A 12,209-nucleotide genomic window follows, 5' to 3' on the forward strand; every position below is an offset into this window, starting at 1 on the left:
TAGCGAGACTTTGCAAAGTGCACCGCGTAATGACAAGGGTCCGCTCTAATGCCGTCATAAAATAATCACAGGACAAAAAAAAAGCCGTGCACACGAAGAATGACTTCATGGTCCGGTCGTGACATCATTGGCGCCCTAGTAATTTTTTTGGTGTGCGGCTGGTCAAACGGTGCCAGGATGTGAATTAGGCCAAAACACGAGGGCGTTAAATACCACGAGGCCATCTTGTATTTCGCGACACCCGGCACGGGAGTGACCGCTTTGGCTGCAGACATTAGTGAGATGCTTGAAGGGGTCTAGACCGTGCATGTTTCTCAATTTGTTCTGATTTAGAAATGGAGATGTTTGATACCACTTTGTGGTACCCACCTACCTGCCCTCAGGTGGAAGATTTAGGACCATTAAGTATAGAACTAGTAGATTAAAAAACAGCTTCCACCCTTATGCAATAATCACCCTCAAAGCTGAAACACTGGATACCACGCTTGGACATGAAAGTGCAGTGATGACGAGGGATGATCCAGTTTCATTTTTGTTCTTGTTTAACATGACTTACTTTTATACTATTAGCATTTACTTATTTCAAACTGTGTTATTTTATCTTGCTAATATTATTGCACAAACAGGATGGCACTTTTTCAAAATGTTGTGCATTTCACATGTTACAATGACAATACTTCTATTCTATTCTACTCATTTTATTTTAGAGATATGTCACTATAAGTACTAAACTCAAGGAATCACAAATACCATAAAAACTACTACTTTTGAGACATTTAGAGATAGTTTGCCCCCTCAAAGTTGCAGGAATGTATTGGCAATTTTGTATTCTTCTAATTATGAGTTTCTTATTGTAAAACTCCATCCCCCCAAAAACGTGAAAAAATCTGTTAAAATAAAATAATTACTGATAAAATAACTTATTATGGTAAACATATGTTTTTAAATAAAGCAACCAAAAAGGAAAAAAAATAAAATAAATAAATGTATGTGATAAACTGAATTATTTCTTTTAAGAATTATGCTGAGTATAAAAATGAAAAATCTGCAAAATTATTTGCCATTCAGATAACCCTTCCCTGTCAGGACAAGAACAGAAACAGGACCCAATCGTGTGACGTGTACCACAAGTTTTATTGAAGGAAAGAGGAAGGGCTGCGCCCATGATCGATTGATTGGACGCGGTAAGCAAGTCGCTCTCACAATCGGATTGTGATACGAACACGGAAGTGGATCTTACGTAGCGAGCGATGGACGGAAAAACTGGTCGGTAGCCGGGATTAGGAGAGCAAGGCGTGGTCGGGGTCGGAAACAAGTCGTAAGCCAGAACGGGAGAGTAGATGTAGTTGTGGACAAAAATAGGTCGTAAGCCAAGACGGGAGAGCAGACGTGGTCAGGATCAAAACAGGTCGTAGCCGGAGACAGACGAGAGTAAAAACGGGACAGGTGGCAGTCAGGGTCGAAAAAAGCTTGCCTAGTATACACTGAGGTTCGCAGACGGACTGACAACAGGGGACTGACAGGAATGGGTTCAAATAGTGACAGGGAGCCAATCAGAACCCGCGGCAGTTGGCGCCAAATGAGCGGGCACAACTGAGTCACATCAGTAATCACGAAATACCCCCCCAGTTTTGTTGTTTTAAAAAAAAAAATTTAGGGGGAGATTATTGTTAAATAAATAAATGAAAATCCCCTTAAAAAGATTCGTTACGTGATAATTCTGCAAAATTATTTTGAGAATTATTTTTGGTGCAATCAGAAAAATCTGCAGTTGTATGATTGTATAGTTTAAGTATTCAATTTATTGTTTCGATTGTTTATTTCATTCACTCAAAAATGACCAAGAAAAAAAATATATATATTTTTTTTTCAGGAAAAAACTGCAATATTTTCTGCTAGACCAGATAGCTTTTTCCAGATTAAGTATTTATCTTTTTTACATGGGGAGTTTGGGTTGGTATTTGGACTGTATTTGAAACAATTCTTTTGGATACTTTCCCAATTTTCTTCCTGGAATGAAAGAAAACTGCCACCATGCGCGTGATACCACTCTGCCCCCCCCCAAGCATCGCCCCCCAATCGCCCCATCCCCCTTTCCTTCAGCTTAATGTGTGTTGTAGCCAAAACACAGATGATAAAAGAAGGACAAAAGCAGATAGGCACACTGATTTTTTATAAAGGCTCTCTGAACTCAGTTGGCCATTATTAGCACATTCTTAATAGAGAAAATTATTATTTTTAAACTTTTTGAGGATACCTCAAACTACACACCTCACACTTATGCCCATTTGTTTGAATCTTAATTTAAATGTTTTCTTTAGACTTCTGGAGTCTTTTTAAAACATAAACAAAAATAATTTAAAATCCTTTTTGCATTCTCCATGCAACCTCCGGCTGAAACCATCATCTGGATTTCGTCCAGCATGAACACTAGGCAGTCATAAAGGCAACACAAGCGCTTAAGCGCAGATCATTAGCGGCATATGCTGCCGACGGGACCGGGACCGTTACGTAAGTGTGCCCCGTTGCATGGAGAGAACAAGCACGCTTGGTGAAGGCCAAACAGAACAAATGAGAGATGCAAGGTGCTAGGAACCAAATATAAACAAAGGGGGGACGTGCAAACAACTGGATGACGCGGATGAGGAATGATTACTGGATGGAATATTAAATACTTCCACAATACTGTGAAGAACAATTCCTAATGTCGCAACCATTAGTACGGCTTTTTCCTCCTGGGATTCTCAAAGGCAGCTAATTAGATGAAAGTCTCTCTTTGAGCACACCTTTCCTTATTTTATTAAGAAAGAAAAAAATTCAAAAAGAATAAGAACAGATATGTGAAATCTGAACCCTTCATAATGAAAAATTCCCATTGTGATGCACTAGATTGAAGTGGAAAAATCTAAGACCTCCCCTTTATATTTAAAACTTTTTTTTCTAGTAAAGTAAGAGAAAAAAAATCATGACGTAAATAAATACAAATAATCAACGAAATAAAATATATATTGTCATGATTTCCGATGGGAATCACCTGTGCCCGCTCCCTTGGCGCAACTCCCTCGGACTCTGATTGGCTCCCTGTCCCTATTTAAACCCACTCCTATCTGTCCTCTTTTGTCAGTCTGTCTGCGAACCTCGATTAACACTTGGCAGGCCTTTTTCGAACCTGACTCCCACCTGTTTCTTGCTCCCGTCTGTCCCCTGGCTTCGACCCGTTTTTGATCCTGACCACGTCTACTCTCCCGTCCCTGGACCTCTTTTTGTCCCCAACCACTTTTACTCTCCTTTCCTGGCTCATGACTCGCTTCCGACCCCGACCACATTTTTGCTCTCCTGTCCCGGCAACTGACCCGGTTTTCCGTACCAGACACCGCCATTGCTCGACACGGAAAATCCACTTCCGCGTTCAGAGCGGCCTGCTTCCCACGTCCAGCAATCACTGGATCATAGGCACAACCCTTTCTCTTTCTTCCAATAAAACTTGTGAGAAACACAATGCAAGTGGGTCCTGTCTCCGTTCTGGTCCTGACACACACACACACACACACACACACATACATACATACACACACACACACACACACGCACGCACGCACGCACATACATACATACATACATACATACATACATACATATATACATATATATATATATATATATATATATATATATATATATATATATATATATATATATATATATATATATATATATATATAATTTTTCCCCTCTTCTCTAGTAAAATAGGAAAACAAATGAAAAAAAAATTCTACATTTACTCTATACTTTCAACTTGATTCTTGAGTAAAATAATAAAGAAATAAACCTTAAACTGTGCAAAATGTTCTGCCAATAGCAACATAATGTTTGAGTTAAAAAAATACATAACATTCCTATGATAAACTTCTTAAGAGGATCCTCACTTTTCAGGCTTGGAAGCGTCCAGAAATTGCAAAACCGGGACAAAGTGGACAGGGTCCAGTCCAACTTCTCCAAATATGTGACATCGTTTCATTTGAGGAATTTCACAACAGTGCTCCAAAAGCAGAATATGCACCCTTTTTCACACTTGGCAAACAATGACCTTTGACTTTTAAGGGCAAGCTTACGGGATTGGTAAAAAAAAAAAGGATTGCATGATGTCACCTAAGAAAATTTACTGTTTAAGAGGTCAACGTCATCAGTTCCCGATGACAGCATGGCATCGTTGGTTCCAGATAAAATAAATTGACTTTGGTGTGACACTGATGTCTTTGGCACATATGTGGCACATATCGCCGGGAGCTACTGCACACTTTTACAAGCTGGTTACGTGAGGGAAAGAGAAAATACAGCCATTGTATTGGAGGATCATACGGCTTTTTAAAATATTTTATCTTATTTAAATGGTAAAAGAAAAGCCAGAAAAATACAGTAAAAGAGGAAAAATAAGGATATCTATAAAAATAAGCATATATACTGTATATAAAAAAATTTGATATATAAAGATATAAGGATATATATCCATCCATCCATTATCTGCACCACTTTTCCTCAGTAGGGTCGCGGGGTTGCTGGAGCCCATCCCAGCCAAGGGTGTGACTAGTACTCCAGGTGCAACTCATATGTGGAATTATTAACACATTCTTATATTCAGTTTTAAGTTTTTATTACCGGTAAATCATTTCACATATTATTTTCACACTACACTCCAAGGGGGCGCCCTAGGCCTGTATTGATAACTGTATTTTCAACCTGTATTTCAACCTTGCCCTGTTGTGAGAAACATTTTTCGGCACAACTGAGAAGAGCTGAACGAAAATGGCAAAAAGTAAATCATATGCTGCAGACTACAAGCTGCAAACAGTGATTTATGCAGCTGAAAACGGTAATCGAGCAGCAGAAAGTAAGATTAAAGATGGCGAGATGCGTAGGTGATGATGAGTCTCACGAAAGCTACGTAGAAGTGGAAGGAGGAAGCGGCGCTTTGTCTACCTCCTGAGTTGGGGGAGTTGTTTACCGGTAAAAGTGACAGAGAAGATGAAGATGTCATTGGAATCAATAATTTGGAGTGAAACTGATTTGGCAAGCATGTTCTTTATGCTAGAGTTATCTAAATAACACTTAATATGTCCCATCGGTGGCGGCACGGCGGCTGGGTGGTTAGCGTGCAGTCCCATGGTCTGGAGGTCGAGGGTTCAATTCCAGCCTCCCTTGACAGAGTGTGCATGTTCTCTTTGTGCCTGTGATATGCATGTCAGGTTAATTGGCCAGTTCAAATTGTCCCTAGTTGTGACTGAGCGAGTGAGCAACCAATTGAGAATGTCCCATGCCCACTACCTGAAAAAGGCTGGGATGGGCTCCACAACCTTTGTGACCCTAGTGAGGAGAACTGGCGCAGAATATGGATGGATGGATTTTACGTCGTTTCTGACATTACCAGGCATGTCAATAATATAACGTTAGTACTGTATACCATACACTTGTTCAGCATGTTGTTCTCTATTTTATTTTCATTTTGAATTGCCTTTGAAGATGACATGTTTTTTTTTTGTTATGTGTAATAAATTCCTCCCCCCAAAATGCGACTTATACTCCAGGTACGACTTAAAATTGTTTTTTCCCTCCTAATTAAGCATTTTTGGGGTGGTGCGACTCATACTCTGAAGCGACTTATAGTCAGGGAAAAACAGGTTATGTAAAACAAAGTGTTCTCAGGATATCTTGTTTTCTAAAACATTGAGTCCTCCTCTTTCCTCAATCCTCCACACCGAGCCACATAAACCACAATTTGCTGTGTTTAGATAAACAAATGAACTGTTAAACTAATATTTGGTAAGCAAGCAAGGCCAATGATCTCACCAGCAGGCAGTTGCAGATGATGTAGAGGACAAGCATCCACATGTGGTTGTAGCTCATATGGAGCCCCGCCCACAACCACACCAGAGAGATGAGCAAGAACAGGAACAGCACCAGAGGCACTTCTGCAACCCAAAAAATGAAAGGAAAAAAAAATAGATAAGGCAAATTGTTAATCAGAAACTTTCTTTGTGCAGAAAAATGTCTGCATTCCTTGTTGCGTCAGTCATCGGGATTGCACGCTTCTCTTCGCAAGTAGGCTTGAAACACAGGGCCCACGTTTCACTCAGGTGCTACTTCCACCATCTTGTCAACTTCGTTCTCTATCAGCGAGTTGTGCAAACTTCCCTTTTCCTCAATTGGTCCGTCCGTGTAGCACAGAAGAGGATAATCTAGGTTTTGCAGGACACATAAGGCCTGCCAGGATTTTGAAACTGGCCGCTGAACAAAAAGGAAGAAAAAAAAAAAAAAACCAACATAATCTATGGACTATAAAAAAACACCTAAATTAAAAAAAAATGCCAGAAATTTGCAGGTACGCCCTAAGGCACAGGTGTCAAACAGGCGGCCCGCGGGCCAGACCAGGCCCGCTAAGGGATTGAATCCGGCCCGCGAGACAACACTCAGAGAAGCACAAGAGAAAAACAAGCTGCAGGTTGAAATATGTCAACTTTATGTTCCCAAAGCCAGGTGCCTCTCACAAAGACACTGTACTTGTATTTATTTCTCTCTCTCTCTCTCTCTCTCTCTCTCTCTCTCTCTCTCTCTCTCTCTCTCTCTCTCTCTCTCTCTCTCTCTCTCTCTCTCTCTCTCTCTCTCTCTCTTTTCCACCCCTTTTCTCCCACTCTGTGTCTCTCTTTCTCTTCCTTTGTTGCTCTTTGTCTTTCTCTCTCTGTGTCTTTTAACCTCTTGCTCTAACTTCCTTTTTTCCTTTTCTCTCTTTTATCTTTCTCTCTTCCTACCCTTTGCACTTTCTTTTCTCTCCTTCTGTCTTTCTATTTCTCTTTGGATTTCTTCCTCTCCCTTTCGTTTCCCGCTCTCTCACGACTTTTTATCTTTTGTTTCTCAGGCTCGCTCCCTCTCTCTCTTTTTCTTTCTTTGTCCCCCCTCTCTCCTTTCCCCCTCTTTCTCTTATTTATTTATCTCTCTTTTTCTTTCTCTTTAATCTACTAGTCCAGCCCCCGACAGAATGTTTAGTCTATCGTGTGGCCCCCGAGTTAAAATGAGTTTGACACCCCTGCCCTATGGGCAGCCTTTTTTGGGCAGAAAAAAAACTGTAAACAAAATTTGCAAATGGATCGTTACAATGAAATTATACGATAAGCATTTATGAATGAATCTTTTATGTCGTAAAACAAGATTTCATGATAGTTAATGTTTTCTAAAATATTTTCAACTATTTTTTTAATACCATCACAGTAGTTTTAATTTCAACCGTGTAATTATCTAGTGTGCTTTAAACGTGATTTTTTTTTTTTTTTTTTTAACAAAGACTATTTTTGAAGGTGCACCTTATAATTCGCTGCACTTTATAATCCAATGTTGTGTCGGTGCAACTCCCAGTATCACTTTTTGGCCAATCTTGTTTAATAATATGTATTTATTTGTTATTCGCAGCAATATGTACATTTGGAGAATGTTAACATCATTTTTAATATCATTTTTTTAAAATTGTGCATTCTCTCTATTCGTGTATTACAAATTCAACAAATATGGTTAGTTTAGTGCTACTCCCTTAACCCCCAAAAATAAAGTTTTCTGATAACAGTATCTACTGAAATGCCTAAAAATGTAGATGTTATTTTTGCAGCGGCACGGCGGATGGGTGGGTAGCGCGTAGCCACGCGGTGCGGAGGTTCAGGGTTCAAGTCTAGCTACCGCAGCCTCGTGTGGAGTTGGCATGTTCTCCCCGTGCCTGCGTGGGTTTCCTCCGGGAATTCTATTTTCCTCCCACATTCACAAAAAACATGCATATCAGGTTAATTGGCGAGTTCAAATTGTCCCTAGGTGTGAATGAGCGAGTGAGTTGTTTCTGTGTGCCCTGCAATTGGCTGGCATCCAGTTCAGGGTGTCCCCTGCTCACTGCCCAAAGATGACTAGGATGGGCTCCAGCACCCCGCGACCCTACTGAGGATAAGCGGTACAGATATAATGGATGGATTATTTTTGGTTGCACATTATTCTGTATTTGCATGATGTGTACTGATATGGCTCACTGAACAAAAAGGTAAAAACAGTATTACAAAGAAAATAAAGAAAAAAACGTTTTGGTTTACTAACAAAAAAGATACTTAAATATAACATACATTTAATGTTTAGATGTATATTTATTCCTGAATACATATTAGAAACCTTTTTTTTCCCTCATGCATTGCCAAGGCCTTCCATCGAGACTATGATTTTCTTTCCCCTTCCAACCCAGCCCCTTTGCCAAATGTTTAAACTCAATGCGGCCTAAAAAGTTTGCCCACCTCTGGTCTTTCAGTTCAGGACGTTCTGTCCCCTGACAGACCAGAAGAAACTCCACCTCATTCTTTTTGGACGATCCAACTTCCTTCTCACAAGTTCCTCACGCCCCACTTTTGGGTTTTCCAGCCATGTTAGCACATTCCAAAACCGAGAGGGAACAGTTCTCCGATAGAAGAACAGCCAAGTCACAGTCAGGCTGAAAATCAGCCAAGTCACTGTCAGGCTGTAAAAGTATGGATTTTGCTATTGATGTTTGGATTTCATGCAATTAACACAATGGTGTTTAAATACCTACAGAAGTCAATAATGAAATGATCTGCATTTATATAGCGCTTTTCAAGTCAATGACTTCCCAAAGCGCTTTACAATGGGCTCCACACTTCCCAATAGCGGCCTTGCAGCCATGTAAGGCGCTAACCCGCTTATTGGGGGTATTAGGGGTTCAATGTCTTACCCAAGGACACTTCGACATGTAACACGGACGAGTCGGGATTTGAACTGGGATCCCTTGATCCCAAAACGAGCGCTCTACCTCCTGAGCAATTGGAAAGTGCTTGTAAAAAGTAGTTTTCAACAATGCCCAGGGAATCTTGTTTAGATTCAGGTCTTTGTCATTCTGAAATCTCAATAGGCTTATTTGTAAACTAATACATAGTCGATTTGGCTACATGTTTTGGATCATTATCATGTTGGTAAATATATATCATTGTCTCTGTCTCAGATATATCTCAGACTCTAACAGGTTCTTAGTCCTGTATTTGTCTTATCTTCATCAATTTGAACCGCCTTCCCTGTTCGAACCTGCTGAGAAAGAGCCGGTGGAAAACCATAGGGTTGCCACTACCATGTTTGACTATGAGAATGAGCAGTGTTGGATCTTGCATTGTGGCAAAAAAAAATCCATTTTGGTTTCATCTGCATCACATTCTTAACTTCTCCTCCAACACATGTGTCAAACTCATGGCCCGGGCGCCAAATGTGTTTGGCCACATAATTTAATGTGGCCCGCGGGTTCTTAAAATGCCTGGGTGTCCAAAAAGAAACAGGTCAAAAGAAAAAACTACATTTCCCACAAGGCGTGTCAAATAGGAAATCCGCAAAGTGACGGATCATCAGCATTACACGTCGATATCCATATATATGAGGTGAATTGGGAGAAAAACCATTACTGAACCCCTAAAATTGCTGTAAAATAGCAACATATTAAAAAAAAAGTACCCAAAATATGTATAAAGAGCATCGATATTTGATTATGTAGATAATACATATGATTATACTGGTAAAAAGCTAAATATAAAGAATTCTAAACCATTTACTGTACTGTAGTGCTTCAATGGCTGACCCTCGTATATCATTTTAATATTTAGCAATCATGTCCTTTTTCCACTTGATTGTTGTTGTCAATGTTTTCCACTTTTCCTTCCCCTTATCACAACTTTATTGGAATCCATTATTATGGGCAGAAAAATGAAATGAAACAAACCAAAATCACAATAAAATGAAATGTAGTCCCTTTCAATTACAATGAGGACAGACAAATACTTGACAGCGCATATTGACTGAACAAGGAGGGAAGATTGAGCAGGGCATTTTTGCCATCTAATGTTAAGGAGCATAATTGTCTCCCGTTTTTTTATTGTTAGCAATAATTTGCCAAGGCAAAGGCCCAAGACCCTATACAAACTGGTTCACGACCAACTTTTGGGTCCCAACCCACCAGTTAATGAAAGCAAAGGTGTCGAATAAAATGGCATTTTATTAGTTTCTATTTGTTTGAAATGTATAAAATATCCAATAAAAAGTTCCATTGTACAATTGTGTTCCACTTGATTCACCCTTAAAAAACATTATATTTCGATTTTTAGGTTTGAAGCCTGAATTGTGGGTACTTTCGCAAGGTGGCTGTGAAGACTTCACAATCTTCCTTCAAAGGGCATCATGAGGCCTTGATAAATATACAAGATGTACTCTTCAGCATGTGGTAATTAATTACATTGGCACTTTTTGAGTGCTTGCTTTACCTACGGGAAAAACTGCATATATAATGTAATATTTCAAGCACTGGATAAATCATGTAAAAAGGAAAAAAATAAGCACTGTGAGCAAGCAAACCTCACTCACCCCTCCGTTTGTGTGTGCTAACATTCCTCGCCAATCAGCGATCAAAGTGCAGCGAGGGAACACCGGCAGGCATAAGAATGCAATACCAGATATTTAATCAGCTGAAAGGAACATCTTGTCGTGTAAACACACCTTGTCAAGCCGATAGGAGCTTTGCTTTAAATAGCCCCTATTGTTAGGTAATCCATACGTTCTGAGGGTTTCTGTCTCTTTCCATCCGGACAAAAGTGCAAAATACGTCTCACATGTTCTTTGCCGGTTTCTACGTGCGGCCTCGCATGGGGCACTCTCACACAGATTAGCCGGAAGATTATCTCATCACTTTGCGGACGGAGTCAATGTTTTTGTTAAAACGATACGTTCCTGCTAGTGTGTTCTCACACGTTTTGACCTCTCATGCCAGAAATTCACATTTCTGGTCACTCTCTCTTCCTCTCCTTCTTCATAATATTTCGACATCAAAAAGATGATGAAAAAAAGGTCTTCCGACACAAGGTAGTAGTCAGTGTAAAGCTGGTGCATTCACAATTAGCATAGAACAGTTTTTACTGTTATTGATTATGTATTGTAGTAAAAATACTACATAAAGTACATAAAAAAAAGATAAGTAGAATAAAAATGGTAGTGTCTGTCATTGTTGTGTTCTGGTACAGAACAGTGATTATGTAATATGAAAGAAGTTGACAATTTGATGATCAACTTATCAATCTTTTTCTTTAACAGACACGTGACATAGACCGGTCTGTAGAAACTCGAACAATTCAAAAGGATGCTTAAGAAAGAATTTGTTTGATTATTTTGAATCATCAAAATGGGATATTGTGGAGAAACAGAGTCAACTCTGCACGAACTTTCCAGGGCACATCTGGACAGGATTTTGTATTATATAACTGTCCTTAGGAAAGTCCTGAAGAAAGGCTTCCGTTCCAGCATAATTCTTTTGGGCACATATTTTTGCATTACATTATTGTATTACACAGCTAATTGTGCAAATATTTCATGAGTTTTCTTTTGTCATTTAGAGGTTGATGTTGTTTTTTTGTGCTGTGGCGAAAAAAAAAAGCCCTAAAAAGTTTGGAGCACTCACATTGTCAAAATTTGGTGTTGTTGATGCGTTTCCGATGTTAAAATTGTAATATAGTTGTACCCCGGTAGTTGAAAAACTCTACATTCAAACAAATTGGTGTTGGTCCAAAAAAAATGTACTAATTTTTGCTGCAATGTTTGAACAAAAAGTCAGACCTGGAACATTAAAATATAGTCAGAGCGAGATGAGCGTCTGTCTGAGTTACTCTGGTAGCATCATTTTGAAAGACCCCAAAAAAATGTTGAGATTTTGTTTGTTCTGCTGCCTTTCAGCCGATAACATAGGCTCCCAAAAAGCTAGTGTTAAGGGGAAGAACAACAGTGAAAATAGTGAAAACAATGATCAAGTTTAAAAAGGAAATTATTACTAAATACGGGAATGGTGTCTGCCATTAAACAGCTGCTCAAATGTATATCAAATGCTTAAAATTCTTTTATGGTTTAACCTTTTATTATGTTTAATCTTTATTATGTGGACATTTAAATAATCATTGTAGGAGCCGAAATCCATGTGAGTCATTGATTGTTATTTTTGTTTTATCCATGGGGTGGCACAGGTTAATTTTGAGGTGTAAAAAGGTAGGAAGGCGTGTGTTGTCTGACAGTTTTGACTGCTACGCTAACACGGAAGCTAGCTTACTGTTGTTGTCCTTTTGGCTCATTTGTGTCTTTTGCAATCGACATATTTTAAC

At 39.3% G+C, this 12,209-nt stretch overlaps 1 protein-coding gene across 1 annotated transcript in view; it reads right to left on the reverse strand.

The window, feature by feature from the left end:
- adgrv1 (adhesion G protein-coupled receptor V1) overlaps positions 1–12,209 on the reverse strand; it is a 133,586-nt gene that overhangs the window by 19,248 nt on the left and 102,129 nt on the right. Inside the window, exon 85 of the mRNA XM_088336404.1 lies at positions 5,845–5,966. Coding sequence (XP_088192530.1) covers positions 5,845–5,966 — 122 coding nt within the window. The remainder of the gene's footprint in view (positions 1–5,844; positions 5,967–12,209) is intronic.

The sequence above is a fragment of the Urocampus carinirostris genome, chromosome 5 (genome assembly GCF_059441175.1).
Source record: "Urocampus carinirostris isolate Australia breed hairy pipefish chromosome 5, RoL_Ucar_1.0, whole genome shotgun sequence".
Lineage (NCBI taxonomy): Eukaryota > Metazoa > Chordata > Actinopteri > Syngnathiformes > Syngnathidae > Urocampus > Urocampus carinirostris.